Here is a 21577-nt window from a genome sequence, read left to right as displayed (position 1 = left end):
GAAATGAGAGAGCTCTTTAAACCCAGGAGACAGGGATTCAAAATCTGTGCCAGTGGGTAATCCTCAGTAGGTATTATTTTGAACAGCTAGCAGGATGTAGAGACTTCTTCTTTTAACAGAGGTCACTGCAAATGGAATTTAAACAGCCACACTGGTGAGGGGAAAAATATAAAAGAATAAAGCTAACAGACTTAGACTATTCTTTTTATATTAAAATATTTTGCCTTGTGGAACAGGTGTGATAATAACACCTCTTGTACTTCAGAGTTTGATCACTGTGTGTAGCTTTTCTTCCTTTTTCTCATTATTTTCACTTTCTTATGATACAATAGTAATGGTAATACAGCAATACAGAATATAAGTAGCTGTAAAAGAAAATTACATTCTTATCTGCAGCACATACATTTGGTAAATGATCTTTTTTTTTTTTTTCTTTTGTTTTTTCTAGTCTTTGAAATTATGTTAAGCATGGGAGTTCTAGTGGTTAAGTGGTGCATTTCATATTTGCAAAGTATGTAACAGGAAAGCAAAAGGCTTTTAACAAATCAGGCATTATGTTAAATAAAAGTGTGAGGTGTCCTTTTCTAAGGGGGAGGGACCCAGATGCCTATCAAATAATACCATGAATCCTTTTCTTCCTATTTCCCTTTCCACTTCACTCTCCTCTTTTCTTTTTCCTCTGCTGTGCTCTGGAACAGACTTGGAGGGTTCATTTGCTGGATGACTTTTTGTATGTGCATGTGTGTATGAGACTTATTCTGTCTTCAGTCCTATTCCCAGGCAGTTTGCACCCAGGGCTCAGTAATCCAAAATTCCTGCCATGGCATGTACCTATAAGTCATAACAATGCCAAACTCAGGAATGCATACATATCGAGTTACTCTTTCTTTGTTTTTATGTTTTTAGGAGAGATGCTTGTGGATCAGTATTTGGATCTTTTTAGAGCCTACTACAGTTAGCTTAAAGAATTTAGGATTCTTTTAAGTCTTTCTAGGTGTGTTTTTATTCAGCCATGCAATTTTCACAGCCAAGATTATTCATAGAAATTTTTAAATTCCAAAAGAGGAACTGGTATGTTCACAAAAGCAGGTAAGTGAGGTGCTAATTTATGCTGACTATTAAGAACTAGACTGATGCCACTGTCTCACACGGGTCTTCGGACATATTTTGCACAGGTTACTTTTCATGCTGTTATAAGTCTGGATTTGAATCAGTGATAATTTAAATTCAAACAAATGACTGTATTGCTGCTTTGCCACAAGATCCTAATATTAGCAATACATTTTTATGACAGTTGCAAAAGAGAAATTCTAAGTACCAAGAACTCATTAGCATTGAAAAATAGTGGTAGCCTGCAAGTTAGGTTGGACTAATAGACCTTTGTTTATGCATGCTATTTAACAGCTAGCAAGCCTTCCTTTTAGTACTTTTCAGGAAACCTGAACAGCAGCTCACAGACACCTGATCGTCATACTTGCATGACAAAATATGCTAGGCAAAACTTCTTCACCACGGCTAAAAGATAGAGTTCTAAGATGATAAATGACTAAATAAGGTTTTTTTTTTTTTTTTAAATCTTCCATTTCTGTGTTTAAATGGAAGTCCAGCAAGGTTAGTTTGCAATATTTAATTTTGAATACAGAATATTTATCTGACCAACCTTGAAGTCTGGAGGCACTCCACCAACATAGAAAACAGCATTTTCAGGTTCCAAATTAAGAAGGGAGCCAGGACCAAGAACCTCTCCCTTTTTGATGAACTTTTCTTCAGCAGTGCTGCTAAGACTGGGCACAGTTAAAAACATTTTGCCATGTCTTCCGATCCTGCAGAAAAGAATTGTAAGAGAAGAGAATTTCATGTTGGCCAGACTTACAAAAGAACAAACAAGCCCCCATCTCAGGAGTAAGTGAAAACTGGAAGGGTTTTTATTCCTTAGCAAGGACTAGTAATCAGGAGGTAAAAAAGGGAGGGACCACAGACACTGTCTCTTCCTCCCTGTGGCCCCTTGGGTCTTGGCTCTTCAAAATCAGGAAGAATTTCCATTTATTTCAGTAGGAGTAGAACTAGGCACTGAAAATTCCTGATCAGCAGTTCTAACACAGCCTTTTCTTCTTGATTTTTCCCATGACCTGTTTGATTTTGGGGAAATTCATGTTATCACTTTACCTCTCAATTTTGATGATGCTGAAGTAAGAAGGCCAGGTGCTGACTGGCTTGGCATCCAGAGGTATCTCCACATCTTGGCCCCCCAGATTATAAATGTACACAAGGTTGTCATTTTTAATTGCAAGACCAATGTAATGTTTTGCCTAAAACACCAATGGAGAAGGACGTTAGAGATAAAACATTGAAAGAGATTTAATGCAGGACATAAGTAAAGGTAAGCTTTGATAAATTGAATGACACCTTTAAATATTACTGAAAGCTATTTAAATAGAAACAAAACCTTCATTCTCTAATTGGTTGCTTTCACCGCATAAAACTGTACAGAACAAAAACCTCTGATATTTTACTTTCTATCCATTTTGACTGAGGTAAATTCAAGGTCATGAGATCTCTGCTGACCATGAATTAGTCATGTTCAATGGGAAGCTGTTCATCATTATTTAGTGTGCAGCGCCATGTGCAGGAAATAGTCTAAAGCCTGAGTATTATGCTGTAATTAAATATTCTGCCAAGAGGCGTTTCACTTGATTTATATTCAGTAGACATTCTTTTTAGGAAAGCTTAAAAATGAAAGCCTGGCTCTTTACCTTCCCAAGAAATGGGTTGCCAGAATGATACCTGGCTTGTGAGTAGTGATTTTTTTCCTTTCAGAACCACAGTTTAAAGAACAGCTATTTCAAAGTAGTGATCGAGAGTGTACAGAGTGTACAACAGCAGCACAAGCCACAGATAAAGAAACCTGCTTATCTTGTGGGCCTGTGACCTCAGAGATTTGGAATTGACACTGTCAGCAGCATAAACTGATTGAAGCATATCTCACAGAAGCCAGGCAGGTGACATTAACTGCTTCAGAGCGCCTTGGTATTGGCAGAGGAGATAGCAAGTGTGGCTCGCAGCAGTGACAATCAAAGCAGTACACTGCCAGGCAGTCTAATTTGCTTTTTAGAAAGAATCCTTCATTGTTTGGGGTGACAAGTCTCAAGGACAGGGGTCTCAGGAACCCTTGCTCTTTGCTTGTCACAAAATCAATGATGGTCACAGAATAGACACCTTTAGTTCTGAAACACGAAGAAAAAGTGAGAGGAAAAACTGAAGGAAAATAAATTTCAAACTGATGTATTTTTTAAAAAAATCTATGCATAAAAGTTAACTGGGCTATTCTCTTACATTCTTGTTTCCGAGGTACAAAATGAATCTGTCCGGAGAGGCTGCCAGCTGTGGGTTGTCTTTGTGGAGCTTTATGTACAAGCTCATGGAAGTGAAAGATTTCAGTTCTTCCACGTTGACCTTTGGATTGACTTCAACAGCAGATTGGCCTTCAAACATCATGGAGACTTGGACCTGCGATTGCAAATGGGCAAAGTGAGCCAGGTGCTGTTGCCTGGGGTCATTACTTAAGGTAAGTGTGTAACAATACTGTGCCAGCTGCCTTGCTTACTGCAAGAGTGGAGTTGGCACCTATATATTGGCATGTAAATTGTATGTTTGTAACAATCTTTCCTGAAAGACGCTGTACAGATTATGGAGAAAGTTATCTGAAAATTGATTAAAGGTCCTAATGAACTCTGCTTAGGCATATTCATAAAGTAAATTACATTTCAGTGGGAGATAGATGTGTGCTTAGTTGAATCGGGCTACATTACTATGTATGCCACATAATGAAATTCTTACAGAGCTATAAAACTTCTGCCCATAATTTATTTCTTTGCTTTGGAAGTAGTACAACCATTTTCTGCTCATGAGTAATCCTGTTATTGAATCTACAGTGATATTTATGAGATGCTAAAAAAAATTGGAAAACTGTTCATTTTAGTTCAAAATGCTTTCAACATAACTGAAGTAATGTTTTCAAGTTTAAACACAGTATACCTGAATCACAAAATACATTTTAAAGAACAGTCAAGCACAACACACAAACTGATTTTTCCAAGTTATATTCCAGCGCTGTGAACATACAGTAATGCACTGAATTTTTTTATTTCTCTGAATGGATTCAAATATACTTGACCTTGGTTTTCTTGTTAGAGAAAAAAACCTCATTATTTATGTATGGTAATGAAAGTGGATTTTTCTCTATTAAATATGTGTGAGCCAAGGATTCTCTTACCCTGCAGAAAATTAATTCAAAAGAAAGGGGAAAAAAATGCTCTCATCTCAGAAAAGCTTACATTAAATTGCTGTAATTATTACTCATGGTAATTAGCTTTGTAGGCAATTTGCCTGCAAATTATAGGTAATTAGGTTTTGTTGTTCTGGCCATCTTATACATTGTGCCCAAACCTTTATTGTCAAGTTGCTACTGCAGTAACAATAGTCTACCGTGAATACTATGATAATGTCAAAGGCTTGCAAATAGTAACTGTAAAGATTTTAATGACCTCCAATGTGCTTTGTTCCTCCAGTTTTGGGGAGGTGACAATGTTCAGGTTTGGGCTTCTAGCATAGCCCAAGAAAATGGAGGTTATAGTAAGATTTGATTATTAGCACTATTACCCAAAAGTCCAAAAGTTTTACCTTGCTTGCTACACTCCTGGTTTGAGCAATTAACTCTCTGATCCGCTGAATGCTGGAAGAAATATTGTTTGCTGGTGCCTTCTGTTCTACTCTGCGCATCTTGTCCAGGAGCTGAGGGAAAACTTCTGTAAGTTTCTTCACTGCAGTTAGAAAAGAAGAGACAGATTTTTTTTCCTCTTTGAAAGACTGGTTTTGCATCAGGAATATTCCACCCTATCCTCTTAGGTTAGCTTACCTGTCTCTTTCTGCTTTCTGACCAAGTCACAATCATGATGTGTGAGATGCAGTGATTACAGAAAGGGTAATGACTTCTAAGAATCTGGTATTGCTAAAGGTTTTGGAAATAAGTTTGCACAAAGGACACTATGTTTTCTTCAGACTATAGGTAGTACTGTGCTGTGTTATTACCTCTGTACTACTTTCCTCCCGGAACTCTGCAAACATTAATAGTTTTAACCTTTTAATCTTCCTTCAAGACAAATGAATGTTAAGCCTAATTTTACATCTGTGGCAACTGGAGCAGAAGGATTATTTGTTCAGCATTGGGTATCTGAGGCTGACCTGGGAGCTGCATCCAAGAGTTATGGTTCATGAACTCTTCAAATTCACTGTGAGGGAGATGTACAGTCTGTTTTCAGCTATGTGTGCCTCCCAGAGGTCACCATCCAGACAGCAGCAGTGGCTGCACAGGAGATGTGTTTGCTTGTGGCTCACAGTCTGCTCTCATGACAGAAACACTGCTTATTTCATCCTGTGGTGTACAACAATTGAAGGCCGATGATGATGATGATGCAAGTGCACCTAAACCGGGCTTAGTACCTGTCCTAGCCCTTGTGATTGGAAACCTCCCCTAACTTCCCTGCCTGCATTTGCCAGGGGTCATGAATTAGAGTCTGTCACTGCTGTGTCCTCAGGTGGTTCCTGTGCAAATGTCATTGTTATGGAAGGGACATGCAGGGGCTCTGTCCTGTTCAAAGTCAGAGAAGTCCTTTCCCAGGAAGATAAGCAGAAAAATTATCAAGAAGGAAAAATAACTACCCTTAATTATAATCCAATTTTATCACATCAGATTCCAATGACATGCTGCCCTTTGAAGGATATTTACACATCACATCATTTTTCATCTTTAATTAAATGTAGGTACAAGAAGCTGAGTATAATGAAATGCGATTTTAGCTGTGAGCTACGTGCATATAAGAAAAATCCAGCATTGAGAGTTAATTTTAATGAAATGGATTCACTGTAAAGGTTAAGACCAGATTTGTAGGGTTTAAAATTATATTTTAGGGGTTGCCAACTTACATCCACCTGCTCTTGTGTTCTTCTTGTCATATTTTTACCTTCATCTGAGACTCTCAGAAGGGCTTGTGTCGGAAGGGACCTTAAAGATCCCCTATTTCCAACTCCCCTGCTGTGGGCAGGGACACCTTGCACTGGATCACATTGCGGAGAGCCCCACCCAGCCTGGCTTTGAATATTTCTGGATTTTGAATATTTCTGGAAGACTGCAGAGAGGCAGGCAAAGGGGCTCATCATCAGATATAGGAGACTGTATAAAAAGCAAGGGAGGAGGAGCAGACTCCAATCACTTTTCTCTGCTTCCAGTCTGCCTTGAATAAGCCTCAGCCTTGTTCATATCAACATGGAGTCCTACAAGTCTGCTTGTTTTTGGATAGAGTGAAAAATCTGTATTTGTCAGTCCTGTTCTGTCTCTGCTTGGCTGTTTTCATTTGTGTTTTACAAAGTTCAGTCTAGGAGTGGGCCATATAGAACTTTGGACCCTCAATTTTTTTCCATTTAGTCCTGAAAGGCCTTACGTATTAGGACTTAGTAATCAGCTGTTCTATATAAAGAACTGTACATTAAAATATCATTATTTTAATGAATCTAATAATTACAGTAAATTTTGGTGATCCCAAAATGTGTTAAATTTTCCATTTAAAAATCCCCAACAAAACCCAAATCAACTTACAGGAAGTTTTTTTTTCCCTTTTTCCATTTTTAAGGCAAAAATACTGCAATCTCAGAAAATAATTTAGCAAATTGCATCTACTTTTTTGTTTTTAATAATCTGTAACTCACTTGGAATTGTGTTTGATTCATTGTCTTAAAACCTGGCTTTTCTGTTTGAAATTTGATGTATTAAACTTGAAATGCTGCTATAACAAGAAAACACAAAACTGACATCTGTAACTACTAGAACTATTGCAAAATCTCAGTATAAATCTCTTCCTCTTGGTCTTTATAATGACGTTCTTCAACGCAGAAGAACATTGATTTTGATTTTTGTCTTTGAGATGAAGGTGAGAGTGGAAAAGAAAACTAGACTTACACAGTGATAAAATATAAAAAAGAATAGAAGGGAAATTGTCAAGGAGGAAATACCCTGACTGCAACCTTCCAGACATTTTCCCCTTTTACTTTTTCCTTCCCAAACTGTCTGCCATCCTCTCTGCTGAAGGCCACCAGTTCCCTGCACAATGGCGAGATGCACTGTTCTCAGACAAACTGCACAGCCAAGATATGCTCTCACCCTTCCAAACACCAAGTGAAAGCTTTATTCAACGGCAGTGCAGACATGCCAGCTTAGAGGCTTCAGCTGCTCTGGTACTGATATTGGCATCAAGATCAGGTGTTTTGGTATTCCAGGCACCTGTCTGAACATTTGTTGTGACTTTCCTTTGGACTCGGATGGACATTCCTCCAGTCAGATCAACCTCTCCTGGCAGAATACACAGCTGATCTGGGAATGCTCCACCGTGCCTGTCACGTCTGCATCTGTCTTCCTGGGCTATGAATCACAATCACATCTGTCTGGAGCTCTACCTGTGCCAGCCTCCTGTGTGGCACTGATCTCTATTCTCAGATATTTCCAACTGATTTTTCTGGCAAAAACATCTCATCATAGCTTTAAACAAACAAATCAAATGCCTTCAGAGCAAAAGTGCCATGGGAAAGCTTCCTCCACAAATGTACTGGGGCACACTTTGCTGTAGTTTGGATATTGGCATCTCTACAACAGTTAGTTTGTGGTCAGCAGGCCCTCCAGGAGCTCAGATAGGAACAAATATTTTCAAGGTGACTCCTGACCTGCAAACCCACCATCACAGAGAAGACATTTTTTCCCAGCACGTCACCTAGGAGCTGTTCTTGTTCCTTTTTAGGAACATAACCAAGGGAGAGCTAGCCATTTTAACTCTGTTCACTCTTACAGAGCCCCTCAAATGATGCTGGAAATATTTCCTCCAGTACAAGAGCTAGTATGAGCAGATTTTTTTGAATCCTGTATGTCTGCTGACATTTTGAGCATGAAGAGCCAAATGCAGTCTGTGTTGCTGCTCTACCCACTAAGCTGGGAAGGGAAAATGTTAAATGTAAATCAAGTGTAAAGGTGAATAAAAACAGCCTCATGTGTAAGCTACAGCTGTTTCTCTTGGAAATTTTTCATTGTACCATTCCCTCCTGGGAGGCCAATCATATCCACATTTGCATGATTTTACATGGTAATTAGAGCTCATAGCCTAAACTACTCTATGGCGATCAAAAACATTTTACAGGAATGCAATCCAAGTGCTGTTATATTAACTACACTCTTGTGGAGCTCTGTGCAGTGACTAGCAGTGAGCTTACTCATTCCCAGAGGGACAGGTTCACTGTTTCCTTTTGATGAAAAGCTCAGAGAAATCTGAGTTTCCTCCAGTTCTGGAGCCAGAAATTGGGATATTGAATAGCACTGAATTTCTTCTTGTAAAGGGAATCACTCTATACCAGTTCTTGGTAGCACTCACTTAACCAAAAATACTAGGGGTAAGGGTCTTATGGGTCAGGGAATTCTGAAAATAATGACTCTTGGGATTCCCCAGCTGAGAGGGAAGACTGTGACTTTGGAACACTAGAAACAATGTTGAGTTTGATATTCATAACACTATTTGCAGTAAAATGACACTTGAGTTGCAAACTTCCTGACAGAAGGGGAAAGGATTTAGGGCAGTAGAGCTGAGATTCAGACTGTCTGGAGTCAGAGTCAATGAGGTTATGGAATTTCTCTGGGGCACTTTTAGGAGGAAAGACATCACTGAACAAGTTTGCAGGTGATGGTAGGAGGAAAGACATCACTGAACAAGTTTGCAGGTGATGGTATCACCAAAAGCGTGAAGGAAATGACTTGTTCTGGACTTCCAACCGCCCTAGCCATAAATATCTTAGAATTAGTGAGCCTCCTGAGCAGAGTCAAGGATACATGGAGCAATAAATAGTGGTGCTGTAATCAATTTTTTTTATTAAAAATATTTTAATTTCTAAATTGTATATTTTCTTCCCCAATTATTCTTTTCCTTCTTTCTGCAGTCACTTCATTTCAGCTTCATTTTCACATCTCTTTTTCTACTCTTGCCTATCATCTTCATTTTAATTTTGTTGTCTGCCTTAGCTTTTCTTTTGTCTTTTTAGTTCCCTTAATTTTTTTTCATAATACGTTTTCCAGTGTTTCCAATAATAAAAGTGGAATTAATGTGATGTTTACAAGCTTCTCCAGAAATCACCCTGCTTAAATATTTTATTTCCTCTTTTATCCTCTTTGACCCCTTTGTTTAGACTACAAGCTCATCAAGTGAGGGACCATTTCTTCTCCATGTTTGTACTCCTGAAGACAAAAGGGCTCTGTTTTCAAATGCTTCTCAATGTTAAAAAGCAAACAAATAAAAACCCCTAATTCACCAACCATAATAGGAAGAAGTGTTTAAACAAGCTGTTTACCATTCAGTGTGACCTTGGTACCCTGATAAAAATGAACGAGAATTCAGCAAGTCTTCAGCACTTAAGTGTTTAAACAATTTTTGGACGTCCCTGAGGATCCAGTGTTCTTAAAATATAGTCAAGACCTAGACAACTGCTAATTTGTGAAAATTTTCATGGAGGCCAAATGGTAGAAGATTATACACGATGAATGTGCAACGTAAACAATTCATACAACATGTTATTGCAGTGATTTCCTGACTTTTTAACACTGAGGAATGGCAAACTTCAGGTCACCCTACCTGCATCCCCAGCTGAATGCACAGCACTGTCGTATGCCTGTGAATTGTGCTGGAAGTCTTGCAGGTTTTGGGACCACAGCCTCACGTTCTCATCCATGGGGGTGGTAGCCTGTGTCACTGTCGTGGCAGCACTTACAGCCTCTGCAGTCTTCAGCTGAGCTTGCTCCAAACGCTCTCTGGTCTCCTCTACAGAACAAATAGGGAAGGATAGGAAATGAGCTCTTTCAAATATTCAAGTGTGTTGTGTGTCCCATGCCTTCCCACTCTCTGTCTTCCCCTTCCCTTTTCTCTTCTTCCCTTCTGTTTATATACACTGAGCATGATGCTGTATTGAATGGAATATTCTTTTGGTCAGTTGGGGTCAGATGTCCTGACTGTGCTCCTTCTTAGCCTCCCATGCATCCCCAGTATCCTCACCAGCATGAAAAGTAGAAAAGGCCTTGGCTCTGTGTAAGCCCTGCTCAGTAGCAACAAAAACACCTCTGTAATATCAACTCTGTGTTCAACAAAAATCCAAAACACAGCCCCATGCTAGCCACTGTGAAGAAAATTAACTCTACTGCAGCCAGGACCAGCACAAGTAGAATGGTAATAATTTCAGTGACAAAGCATTTAATGTCATTATGAAAGTGTTAAGGCTGGATATTTGATATCTAGGTCTAGTAGTTTCAGCCAAACTCTTTTAAGTGCCCACAGTGCCGAACTCTTAGTAGCAACTTCACATCCACATTCGAAGATAAAAATTTGCTCTTGAATGTATGAAGATAAAGCATCACAGAGATGAATGTATGAAGATAAGACATCGCAGAGATGAAGTTCCTCTTCCAACCTGTCTCTGCTGACTGCATTTTTGCGATGGCTCTCATCAGCTGGCTCCGCAGGGCGTTCATTCTGGCAAAAGTGCCATTGACTTGCCAGCTGGTGTCTGCAATGGTGTAACCGCTGCCTGTGGGGACAGAAGGGAGGTACAGCTGAGGGGCGTCCAAGTGGTGTCTGAAAAGGTAAATTCAGTCCTGGGAGGTATGTCCTTAGGCATTTACTATGCCATGGACAGTATAGCATGGCCTCTTTTAATTTATGACCTACTTGCACTCCTGACTTTACATAATCTAAAGGGAAAACCAGCCCTGCAGCACCCCTGCTTGCCACAGGGTGTCTTCCAAAATCCTGGAGAGCTGTGTTGCAGTCAGTACTCTTTGTCCTTGCTTTACCAGAAGTGCTGAGAATAGCTGCAACTGTTACACAGGAATAGTCTCAAATTGTCCTCAAAATTTTAAAAAGCAATTCTGTAATTCTAGATATTTCTTTCATTTACAGTGAAGAAAGGCCAAACTACTTTAACATTTATTATTACCCTCCACTGGTGAAATCCAGCTTTCTGAACATTTAAGCTGCTGTGATTTGATTTTAATTAAACTACTTAATTGAGTATATTTACCAGTGAACAACAGTTTGCAGGGTCACATTTAAAATGGTAGTTGTATCTGAAATGGACTTTTCATGAATGAAATAAACTATCAGTATCTAGTAGGATGAGAAAACATGAGCTACTCAAACTGTGCCCAAGGCCATTTCAAGTACTTTGTGGGGTAAATTCAATCAATAACCTATTCTGTTGCAGCAGTAATTCTGCTTAGTGATGTGCTTCTGAAATTTATTTTAATGGCTATATGCGGATTGGGAAAGTAGAAAGGATGTATATTTACTGTCATGTGCTGTCCGTTGTAGCTGCATGGCTCGGATGAGAAGTTCTTCACTTTTACCTTTATGGTAAATGACCTGAGTATCAATTCCAACTGCAGCCTACAAGCATGTTCCAAAAAAGAAAGTCAGAATAATCCTTATCAAATATTCCACTTTATTGTGATTAATTGTGGACAATATTTTACCTGCATATAAATGCAACTGAAAAGTCACTGAGTTTCTTTGCTTTGTTAACATTTAAGATTGGCAGTTGGATTGGAGAAAAAGTCTGAAAAGCAAAGTTTTCTGTTTCAAGAAAGTTTAGAGAAATGTATGGTTTTCTAAACAACAGTATTGAGTAGCAAAGATGGAGAAAATCTTTGTAATTTATCAGCTCCAGTTTAGTCCATGTGACTAAATGCTGCATGTTATTTAGGCTCTGTGACTGTTAATTTCTACTGTCATCTCAGATAGGTGATTAATGCTTTCACTTCATGGGGAGCTGCCTTGCAGTCTGTAGCAGTATGCTGGAAACAGAGGGCTGGACTTGAAATCCCTCAGCGCTCTGGGGTGCAGACCCCTTCAATCTACCCAAATCCTCTCACTGTCCTACTAATAAATTGCTGGTAAATAACATGTATACGGGTTGGTAACTACAGGCATACAAAAAATATGTTTGTAGTTGTAGAAAGTATTTTTGAATAGAAAGACCAGAGAAAAAATTAGCATCCTACTCCTTACACTGAGTGCATGAGTGGGCTTTGTCCCATTTCAGCCTGATTTTCTACGAGGTGCAGTGATGACTTGACCACATTTCCTGCCACATGGCACTGAGTGAAGCAGGAGGACTCCAGCACTAAATGCCAGCTCAGGTTCCTGCAGGAGCAGGAAGTTGTCTGTAATTTCACAGAAATGTCTCAGTGTGAGTGACAACACAGAGCAGCATCACCCTATGGGACAGGGACAGAAGATCCTATTGTGTCTTTTAAATACCAGGGGACTTCAGACTGGAAGAATAATTAACTACATGGGATTTAATTCAGGAAATAATAAAGGAAAAAACTGTGCAGTGAGAAGTTCAATACTGCCAGTTAAGATAAATTGTTTTTTCTTTATACTTAGGTGCCTGGAGTCTCTGAAACATTGTAAAGTAAAAACTGGTATGAAAATTACTTACATCCTTGACGCGGTTTGTTGTGTTCAGTGCCAACAATGCAACTTCATTGGCTTCTTCAATATAACCAGCAATGTTTTCATACACATTTGAAGCATTGATTGCCCTTTGTACCAAACCATTTGAATCAACACCGTACAAATTCCTGTTAAAAAGAGAGCAAAAGGTGAAAGAAACCAAACTGAATCAAAGTAGTTTCTGACTACATAATCACACACATAAATGTGCTTGGTCTAACTGGTATTCTCTTTGTTGGGTCTGACCAATCTGAAGCAGGTGAAAACTGTGTGGATAGAAGAGTCTTCCCTGCCACTTAACTCTGAGAATTTTGTCCTTAACATTTATGTGAGCAGCAACAAATGACTACTCAGCTTTTACTTTTTTTTTTCTTCTAGATTAGATATCCCATAAATTAACAGAATAACAGGTCTATCAGTAATCCTTCTTCAGGAATAATTCCTATCCATGAATGGAAAGACCTATGTGTTCCAGTGACCAGGATAGCTGTGTCACTGTCCTGTCTATATATTCCAAAGGTAAGTGGGAAAAGGGGGAGAATCAGATGAAGAACTACCCCTAGCCATGAGAATTTGCAGGAAGCTAGACTGAAAGAAACCTTTCATGTCATGGTTTTGATCTGCGTATTAGGTGATAACTGATCTTCAGGGGAGATTCCAAACAGAAGATAATTCAGGACTCAACATTAATCTGTTAACAATTTTGAACAGATATTATTTTTTTATGTTCTGGTGATAAGCAGATTTCAAAGAATATTTTAGAAATAGATTCTAAATATAGATGTATTTGCACATGTGTGCATTCACTTCAAAGTGTTTGCACACTGAGAGATTATTAAATTTCCAGATTCAGCATTATTTAAAGAATTTTCTGCTAAAGTCCCTTAAGGCAAAACAATAAACTCTATCAAATAAAAGCCTAACAGGCTAATAAAGCAAACCTATAAAACCAAGATGTTTTGAAGACAGGCTAAATGTTTTAAAGGATTAAAGTTTCACTGCAGGACAATCTTCTCAACAAACAATGGAGTCAGCATTATTCCATATGGGTATTTTATAATTACTTTTGTTTGCTTTTTGTGAAATTCCTAATGTGTTGGACTTGTTAATAATTTTTAAATTATTTTGGTAAGGGAGGAAGGGTAGCTATATGGGGTATTTTTTTCTGGTTAGTCTGCTGTCCTCAGTTAGCTGATCTCAGACTGAACATATTGTTTGGTTTTTATGTTTCTGTAGTTTCTGTGATATTATAGAACAGTTTCAGATGTCAGCTTTAAACAATTGCATAAAAGAAGACCATCTGGTGGTTTTTTTTCTCTATTTTAATCTCCTATCTAGGGCATACGAATATTAAGAAACAACTGGTATTTAGATAATATACTTGAAGAGTAGTTGTAAGCTTATCTTCCAAAAGCATATGCCTATGATATTACTTAAGGTAGAATTTGGTGACATATTTTATTTAAGAATTCATTTACAGCAGTGATTTTTTTCATGGATAGTCCCAATTGCAAAAAAAAAAAAAATTAAATTTACCTACAAGTGATTTTTTAGTAAATTGGTGCAATGTTGATGCATTTAGTATCTTCCAGCAAAATATAATGACATACAGTAAGTTTTTGATATTGTTGTGAGCCAGTTTCATTGGGGCAGAACCTACTAAGCATCAGAACTGCTCCATCTGTAAAACTGTTCTTGGAATAAAATTATCTCAAAGCTCATTTTGTACCCTGTAACGCTAAGCATCTTTTTAATGTAAATGAACTTACTGGCATGAGCAGTTTCTGCAGACCCCATTTAATCTTGCTTGTATTATGCTATTTTTCACTAGTCCACCTTTCTTATTTTGCTATAGGAAGAGGAGAACATGCCCATTTAGACTAGAGAGAATGTCATGCAAGATATATTCTTGTTCTTTAAAAAATTCCATAGATTTTGCCTAGTTCAACTTCAGCTGTTCTCTGTGGACCATGACAAGTCCTTCCACACAAGACTTAACACTGATTTGTTTAGTGCCTGTTCATTGTCACTGTGCTTCTGCTTGTCTCTTCAGCTGTTCAGAAAGTGGCACTTGTATGAACAGAATCTGCTGAAGTTAAATTTTACCCATCCAGCTCATCAGCAAGTCTTCTTAGGTTTTGTGCATGATGCATAGCGTTCTCTACCAGTTCATCATCAAACAGGGACAGGTTGGCTATTTTTTCTTGCAGTTCCTTTTTTGCTCCATCTATTTCTGCGTAGAACCCTGATGCATTCTGAACAAAACGGGGAAGGGAGGAGAGAAGATGAAAGCTGTAAAAATCAAGTCTGCATTTTAATTATTAAGGGTTTTTTCACCCTTTATGTTATTACAATGTTCCTTTATTTCTGGTAGAGTTGTTTTATTTTACATCTTTAAAAGAAAAAAGGGAAAGATCTAATGGTGAGTGCAAGTATGGAGACAAATGCAGGAAGATAAAAATCAACAAAAATTCCAGAAATCACTTAGGAAGACATTGGAGAGAGATGCATAAAATAAAAAAGAAAAGTGGTAAAAGTCTTACTATATGTCTTACTGTATGTCTTACTACAAATGTCTTGTACATTTGCTCCAGAATTGTGCCAATGACAAGTCTTTTAGAGTGAAGTCCCCTTTCTGCCTTCTTGCACAGAGACATTCCTCATGCTAAGACATCTTGGATTAGTCTAATTTGCAAATCAGTCCACCTAAATGCTACCTATGTATGTATAGGCAAAGAGAAGTGGAATCCCTTTGCCTTAGCCATGTTTCTTCCTTTTATGAAGTACTTGTGGAAAGACCAGATTCACCTTCTCTCCAGTACACAAGCTTGCTGATGTATTTGAATATTAAAAATGTGGCAACATGTGATTATAAATACAAAATACATGAAAAAGAATGAAACTGAGGGAGGGAAAAAGGGTGAATGGGTGAAATATGAAAATACTTGTTGCTGATGAGGATGGACAATGTATAATGTTTTTACTTCCTTCCCTGCAGTGTGAACATCCTCAATGGGGAACCCAAAATGATAAACTGCAGCAATTTGTTTTGGACAAAACAACACCAGAGGAAAACTCCAATGTACTTCTTGAACACAGGGATGATTGCAAAGTAAGTTGTCTTTCTGTTTTCTCAAATTATTTTTTTCAAAGAAAAATTAATTAATTTTGATAAATGCTTTTGTGTCAAGAAGTGGGCAACTATGACCAAAATGAATGCTTGTGGAAGATTTTATTTTTTCTTCAGCTATTTCAAAATTTTAACGTAAGTCATGAAGAAAGAAAGCAGTTTTGGTAAATATTTTACTTAGCAAATTCCTATTTTTATTTTCTTTATTTTCTCTTAGAAAAGCCAAACGCCGAAAATATCTACACATTTCCTTCAGCACCATGTCTGATTTAAAACACTGAATAGTAGTCTAAGGCTCCAGAAAAGGATTTCTATACAACAATCTGGTTTTATATGTTTGACACAGTGCGTTGTTCTAATTCTGGTATCTGGATCTTTAGTGTTCCTCCATGATCACTCATAGGCACTAGAAAAGGAATTTAGCATATAATGCAGTATTTTACCAGAACATCTTTAGGCAGCTGCCTATGAATGAAATAATTGAGAACTCTACATCATAATCTTTCATTATGCTTTGCCTACAGTAATGTGTCCTTATATTAGAATTATTTTTTTTTACAGTAAATTGTAATAACAGAGCTTTTCATCCAAGAAAACCATCTACTTTTTCAGGGAATATTAACCAGTGTTTCACTGAAGCAGTATGAAGAAGAAGAGCTTTTCCATTAGTGATCTAAACATGACTTCAAAAAATCTGGATGTATCATTTAAACCAGCCACTGAAGCACTTACCTTTATTACTTCACTTAACTCAGAATTGACCTTCTGTGGTTCTTCCAAAATAGTTGTGGCACTGAGCAGAATGCTGTTCACTTCATCCATTTGCTCTTTTGTCTTCTCATGTTGTTTCTAAAAAGAAAGCTCAAAACATAAATTGTGTCCAATACCATTTGTGCTTTGATGTGTGCTAATCATTTTTGTTAAATGTGCTGGAGTTAATTCAAAGGTAGCGGTGAGCTAAATAGATTTTAGACATATCAGAAGTCGGATTTTCCAAGACAGGTCTAATTGCTACATATTATGATGTGAATTACTTTTTGTTTGTTTGTTTTGTGAAAAAAATGTTGGATGATTTGAAAAAAAATATTAATTTCATTTTATGTTACAGCCTAAGAAGCTATTGGAATGAAGCACTATTCAGTGCACAGCAGAGACAAATTAAACATGGATTTTTCATAGTCATCTGGAGACTAAATTTTTCTGGAGTTTTTTTTAAATCTACAGTACAGAGATCTCTTATCCTTGTCCGTAGTAAAGCCAGTGTGAACAATCTCTTTTGTACAGCATCTGCCTTCATTGTGAGGAATAATGGAGATCCAAATGGTTAAGAACAGTGAACAAATACATCTACACACTTCAGGCTTTGCTTCATAACTGTGAGACAAGCTGCAGCTTGGCACTGTAATTATGGAACAATGGAGGAACAGAAGAGGTTTTGTACTTAAGGATCTCAATCTCTTGTGAAAGGATTCACTAGAAGAGCACTCCTGATTTCTCTATTGAATTTTTACACCTTCCATATCAGCATGAACTTCTAGCACTGCAAATTTCAAGAAGTCAAACTCTGCCACTGATGCTATGAAACACAGAGGTTGGCCTGAATTTGTAGGATCCTTCTTCAAATCACAAAATTGCTCACTAATGCCCTCTTCTCCAGAACACAAACAATTTCAGCCTTTGAAATGAAAACAGTTTGATTTGAATGGCCCCAAATTGTTCTTTTTGTAATTTTTTTTTCCTTGCTGAAAAAATAAATTTAAAGTTTTAGGTGGGATATTATGGTTTTGAATTCCTTAAATGAAATTTATGAAAACAGGGAAAGAATCACAGAACTGCTCTGAAGAGAAGGGGACAGGTCACCTCTGAGCTGAAGCTCTACTTTGTTCAAAACCCTGAAACTGTTAATTTGGACAGGGAACAGGGGAAAACTGTTGTAGGCTTATAGCTAAGCTAGCAAGTTCACCTAGCAAGTAGGAAACCAAATTTCAAGGTACCTATTGTGGAGCAGTTAGACAATGGATTTGGGCTTGAAGATTCAAGGGCAACTGTCAACTCCTCCTGAAAAAGTGGGGATATATTTTGTTTAAAGTGGTTTAGAGGAAGTTTGGATCAGACAGCATGGATGCACTCAGTCCAGGGCAGAGTCTTTATAAGTAATTATTTTCTTAGAACAGAATTAGTTTTGTGAACATGAGGCCCACCCACATTATAAGTCAGGACACAATATTTGTAGCAGCCATGCTACCTGAAATTTCAAGCTGCTTGAGTTTTACTGTAACATGCCTTTCTAGTCTAGGCATAAATATCCATCTCTTCCTCGGTCTCATGAGGCATGACCTGCCAAAGCTTCTCATTTATTGCCACTCCACAAATAGATAATAGTACCTTGCACTTCTGCAAGCTGTTTCTTAGAACTGAAGAGTCAAACTTATCCTGCTGAGTGCTCCAAGAAATTCTTTTTTGCTGTGGTGATTCCTGAATCTAAATTGTGTGCAATCTACTGTTTGAAGCAGTGGCAGAGGTGGAGTGTTCACAGCCAACACTTATGATAAATGTGGTGCACAGTACCTCCTGCCTTTGGAGCCTGGCTGTGTTTTCCCTGTTTATATCCTCTGTTTGCGTAACATAGCCAAGCGCCTCGCCTAATGCCTCCTCCAGGTCTGACAGCTTCACGTCCTGTTCGCTGAGCTGCTCCAGCACATCAGTTACCAGGGATCTGGTGTCATTGTGCTTCTCGTGAAATGCTTCCATTTGCTGTAGCACTGGGAGAAAAATAGGAGGCCAATAAATCCAAAGCTTGCATTTCTGACAGAACTTACCTGTACAGCAATTTCTTTGCTGTTACTAAGGCGACAGTGAAACACATTTTGTAAAGTTCACTTGAAAGATTATATACCTAGATTATAATTTTCCTTTGTCTTTTGAGAAGGAAAGATGCCTCTCATTTCACTATTTCATTTTAATCCTATTACTTCCCCTCTGAAATATATTTTATTAAAAGAAACCAGGTCTGTCTTTGCCTGCTTTTAATTTGTTTTTCATTGTTAAACCTAGGCAGCCTGTTCTGGAGAAGACAGTCTTTATGCCTCATATTCTGACTCATATTCACTGAGCTGTGAGAATTGGGCTGCCACTTTTTCCCATGTTAGCAGCTTTTCCCTCTCTGCTGGTGTTTGCTGCCCCCATAGCAGAGCTGGCAGGGGGGATGATGCTCACATGAGCAATGCCAGCCCTGCCATGAACCTTCCTGAGCAGCTGTTGTTGAGGTGCTGCAGTGCACGGGCACACACAGACACACAGACCTTTTCCTCCCCGTTCTGCTGTGAGGAGCACCAAGCACGAGCAGGGACTTGGGGCAGGAATTTGGGAGCAGCAGCATCTCCAGCTGGTGCTTGCCAAGTGCCTGCTGGTCCTCCCCAGGGCTCAGCAGTACACCCAGAGCTGCCCAACACCTGCCAGCTGAGCATCAGCACGTGGCTGAATGGAAACCTGACTTAAAACTCACACTCCTCTGCTGCCTTTTCCTCCTCATCTGCAAGTTGCCTCTGATTAGTGAAAGGCTTTCGGCGTTTGATCTCCTTCAACATCTCCTCAGCCACGCTGCGCTTCTGGGCAATTTCTTCAGGGCTCAGCTCTTGTTGAATTGCATAGTATTTTGACTTGCTGCTGATTTCTAGGGGGAAAAGGGAGCAGATGGTCGATTCAGTATGACTACAGAGAAATAAATACTGTGGACTACTTTTACTTTTGTGAATTATGATACTGATGGCAAAACAAAGTTTTAATTATCTTCAACTCCATAGTAGATAATCATTATGTTTAATCCAATCTTAATATTAAACCTGTAAATAATTCACATATTCTGTCACATGTGGAGGTCTCAACAGAAGAGGATGGGATTAAGCAGATGTGGGTTGTGTGCATTATTTGTCTTGACATTTCTTATAGGCTGAGATAATAATTTTATTTTGGATTCTGTGGCATGTAGCAGGCTGGGGATTTCATCTGGGATCATGGTTTTCAAGTGCTGCTGTTTATAAGATAATAACAATGCTAAGGAGACTGAAGTAACCTCATTTTCCATCTGCAGAAGTTTGAGGCACCCTAAGGAGGTAACATATGGCTTCTGGCCTAGCTGGTTTGGAGATAGATACTATTTTAAGGTTTTGGCCTCAGTTCAAAAAACATTGTTTTACCCCTGCAGCTGAAATTGAGTTTACCCATTCCCATTGTAATCATTACAAAGTTTACTCACCTCTCACTCCCTGGCCTTGAATACCAATCACCTCCTCTTCTATGTCCTGTGACGTGTGTGCCTTTCGCTAGCGTTTGTCACTAGCTTTGTGGGTAAACAAAGTTGGCAAAACCAGCATTATTCTTATGGAAGATTTTAATAAAAAATAGGTGGGTAATTGTGGCACCACTGGTTTTTTGGCAGAGTGTCTGTATGTCTGCTCTTTCTGGACCCTGAGCTCATTAGAGGAGATTTAAGGGCTCATACTGAGCAGAAACTGATGATGACCATGGATTTCTATTTCCTTATGCTGGCACATGTGTGTGTGTGCACATGGGTTGTGCCTCAGTAGAAGAACAGTTTTGAGCATGGTGGAAATGATTTTCATCTACTTGTTTCCAACTGTTTTCATTCTATTCACAGCCATTAACAGTTTTTCTTCTATAACAGCTTAATGCAATTGTGCTATTTGTGTGCCAAATTAGATACATATCTCCCTTATGTCCTGTTCCAAACCAATTCATACAAAAGGATGATCTACAGACACCACCCATGATTGTTAGTGACGTGCAGTGAGGCTCATGCTGACACTTTTACTCACAAATTGTAGAAATAAAATGTGATAGATGGCCAGACAGTTAATGTTTTTTTAGCATCAGAGGTGTAAAAAGACAGTACAAATAAAGCATACTACATGGTCTTAGCCTGGCTCTTTTTTGTGATAGGACATATTAACCATGTTTCCTGAGAGAAATTAATGGAGCACCTGTGGAGGTAAGGATAAGCAGGGATAACAGTTGATATGTAACCACTCTTCCTTACACAAGCTGCCAGATGGCTTGCAATAACTGCCAAGATAGAACTAATCAGGTCTATTAATCAAATATTTTCAATTGGAAAAGGGCTGTTTAACCTCAGCTACCAGTCAGCATTTCTATTCTGGTGCCATGGACTGCTTTTGCCTACAGTTGGCTTTGCTGAAGACTGGGGAAAATCTGTTCTGCAGCAGGATGGAGGCTTTCATGTCACAGGTGTACAGGGGACAGGGATGTTTTTGAGTACATTGATTTCATTGCTTTCTGCAGGTACTGAAGAAGAGGCTGCAGCTGGTTCAATCTCATTTTTATATTTCAGGATGGTAATGGTATGTCACAGATATTCCAGATGAAGATGATTATCTCTGACTAGGAAATCTTTTTTGAGTGCAGTTCTGCTTGAGAGGGTGTTCACTGTTGCCATAAATTACGTATTGTCCAATATATCAGATTTTCCTTTGATATATAGGACAGTAAAAATTCTTGATCCATTAATACATGAAGGTTTCATTAATGCATTCTTGACACTGAAATGAACCAGGAATGAATCTGTTTACCTTCAATGTTATCTCTTATATCATTGAGCTGCTGCACAAGCTGGGAAGCACGGCTGTTGATCTCCGTGGTTTCCTTCTGTACCAGGCGTCCTTTGCTGGATGCTTCATTTCCCTATGAATAAACCATGAGAGGTGAACATTAGATTTCTTTTCAGATGTGAGGATGGGCAGTATAAACACACATTTTGCTTTCTCCTGGTGAGCATGTGGAAGTCCTTTTTATCATATAAAGTAGTATTTAAAGGTGTTCA

General features: G+C 38.5%; 1 protein-coding gene across 1 annotated transcript in view; it reads right to left on the bottom strand.

Annotated features, from left to right (window-relative positions):
• Positions 1-21577, bottom strand: part of LAMA4 (laminin subunit alpha 4) — a 96548-nt gene that overhangs the window by 26007 nt on the left and 48964 nt on the right. The window contains exons 9-21 of the mRNA XM_058800875.1: positions 21327-21438; positions 19226-19393; positions 18289-18482; positions 16453-16569; positions 14697-14845; positions 12577-12718; positions 11423-11519; positions 10546-10662; positions 9717-9902; positions 4681-4820; positions 3334-3507; positions 2167-2309; positions 1661-1823 (exon numbers count right to left, since the gene is read on the bottom strand). Of these exons, the coding sequence (XP_058656858.1) occupies positions 1661-1823; positions 2167-2309; positions 3334-3507; positions 4681-4820; positions 9717-9902; positions 10546-10662; positions 11423-11519; positions 12577-12718; positions 14697-14845; positions 16453-16569; positions 18289-18482; positions 19226-19393; positions 21327-21438 (1902 nt within the window). The remainder of the gene's footprint in view (positions 1-1660; positions 1824-2166; positions 2310-3333; positions 3508-4680; positions 4821-9716; positions 9903-10545; positions 10663-11422; positions 11520-12576; positions 12719-14696; positions 14846-16452; positions 16570-18288; positions 18483-19225; positions 19394-21326; positions 21439-21577) is intronic.

Source organism: Ammospiza caudacuta, chromosome 3, assembly GCF_027887145.1.
Source record: "Ammospiza caudacuta isolate bAmmCau1 chromosome 3, bAmmCau1.pri, whole genome shotgun sequence".
NCBI classification, from domain to species: domain Eukaryota; kingdom Metazoa; phylum Chordata; class Aves; order Passeriformes; family Passerellidae; genus Ammospiza; species Ammospiza caudacuta.
This window is presented reverse-complemented; position numbering and strand designations above follow the sequence as displayed.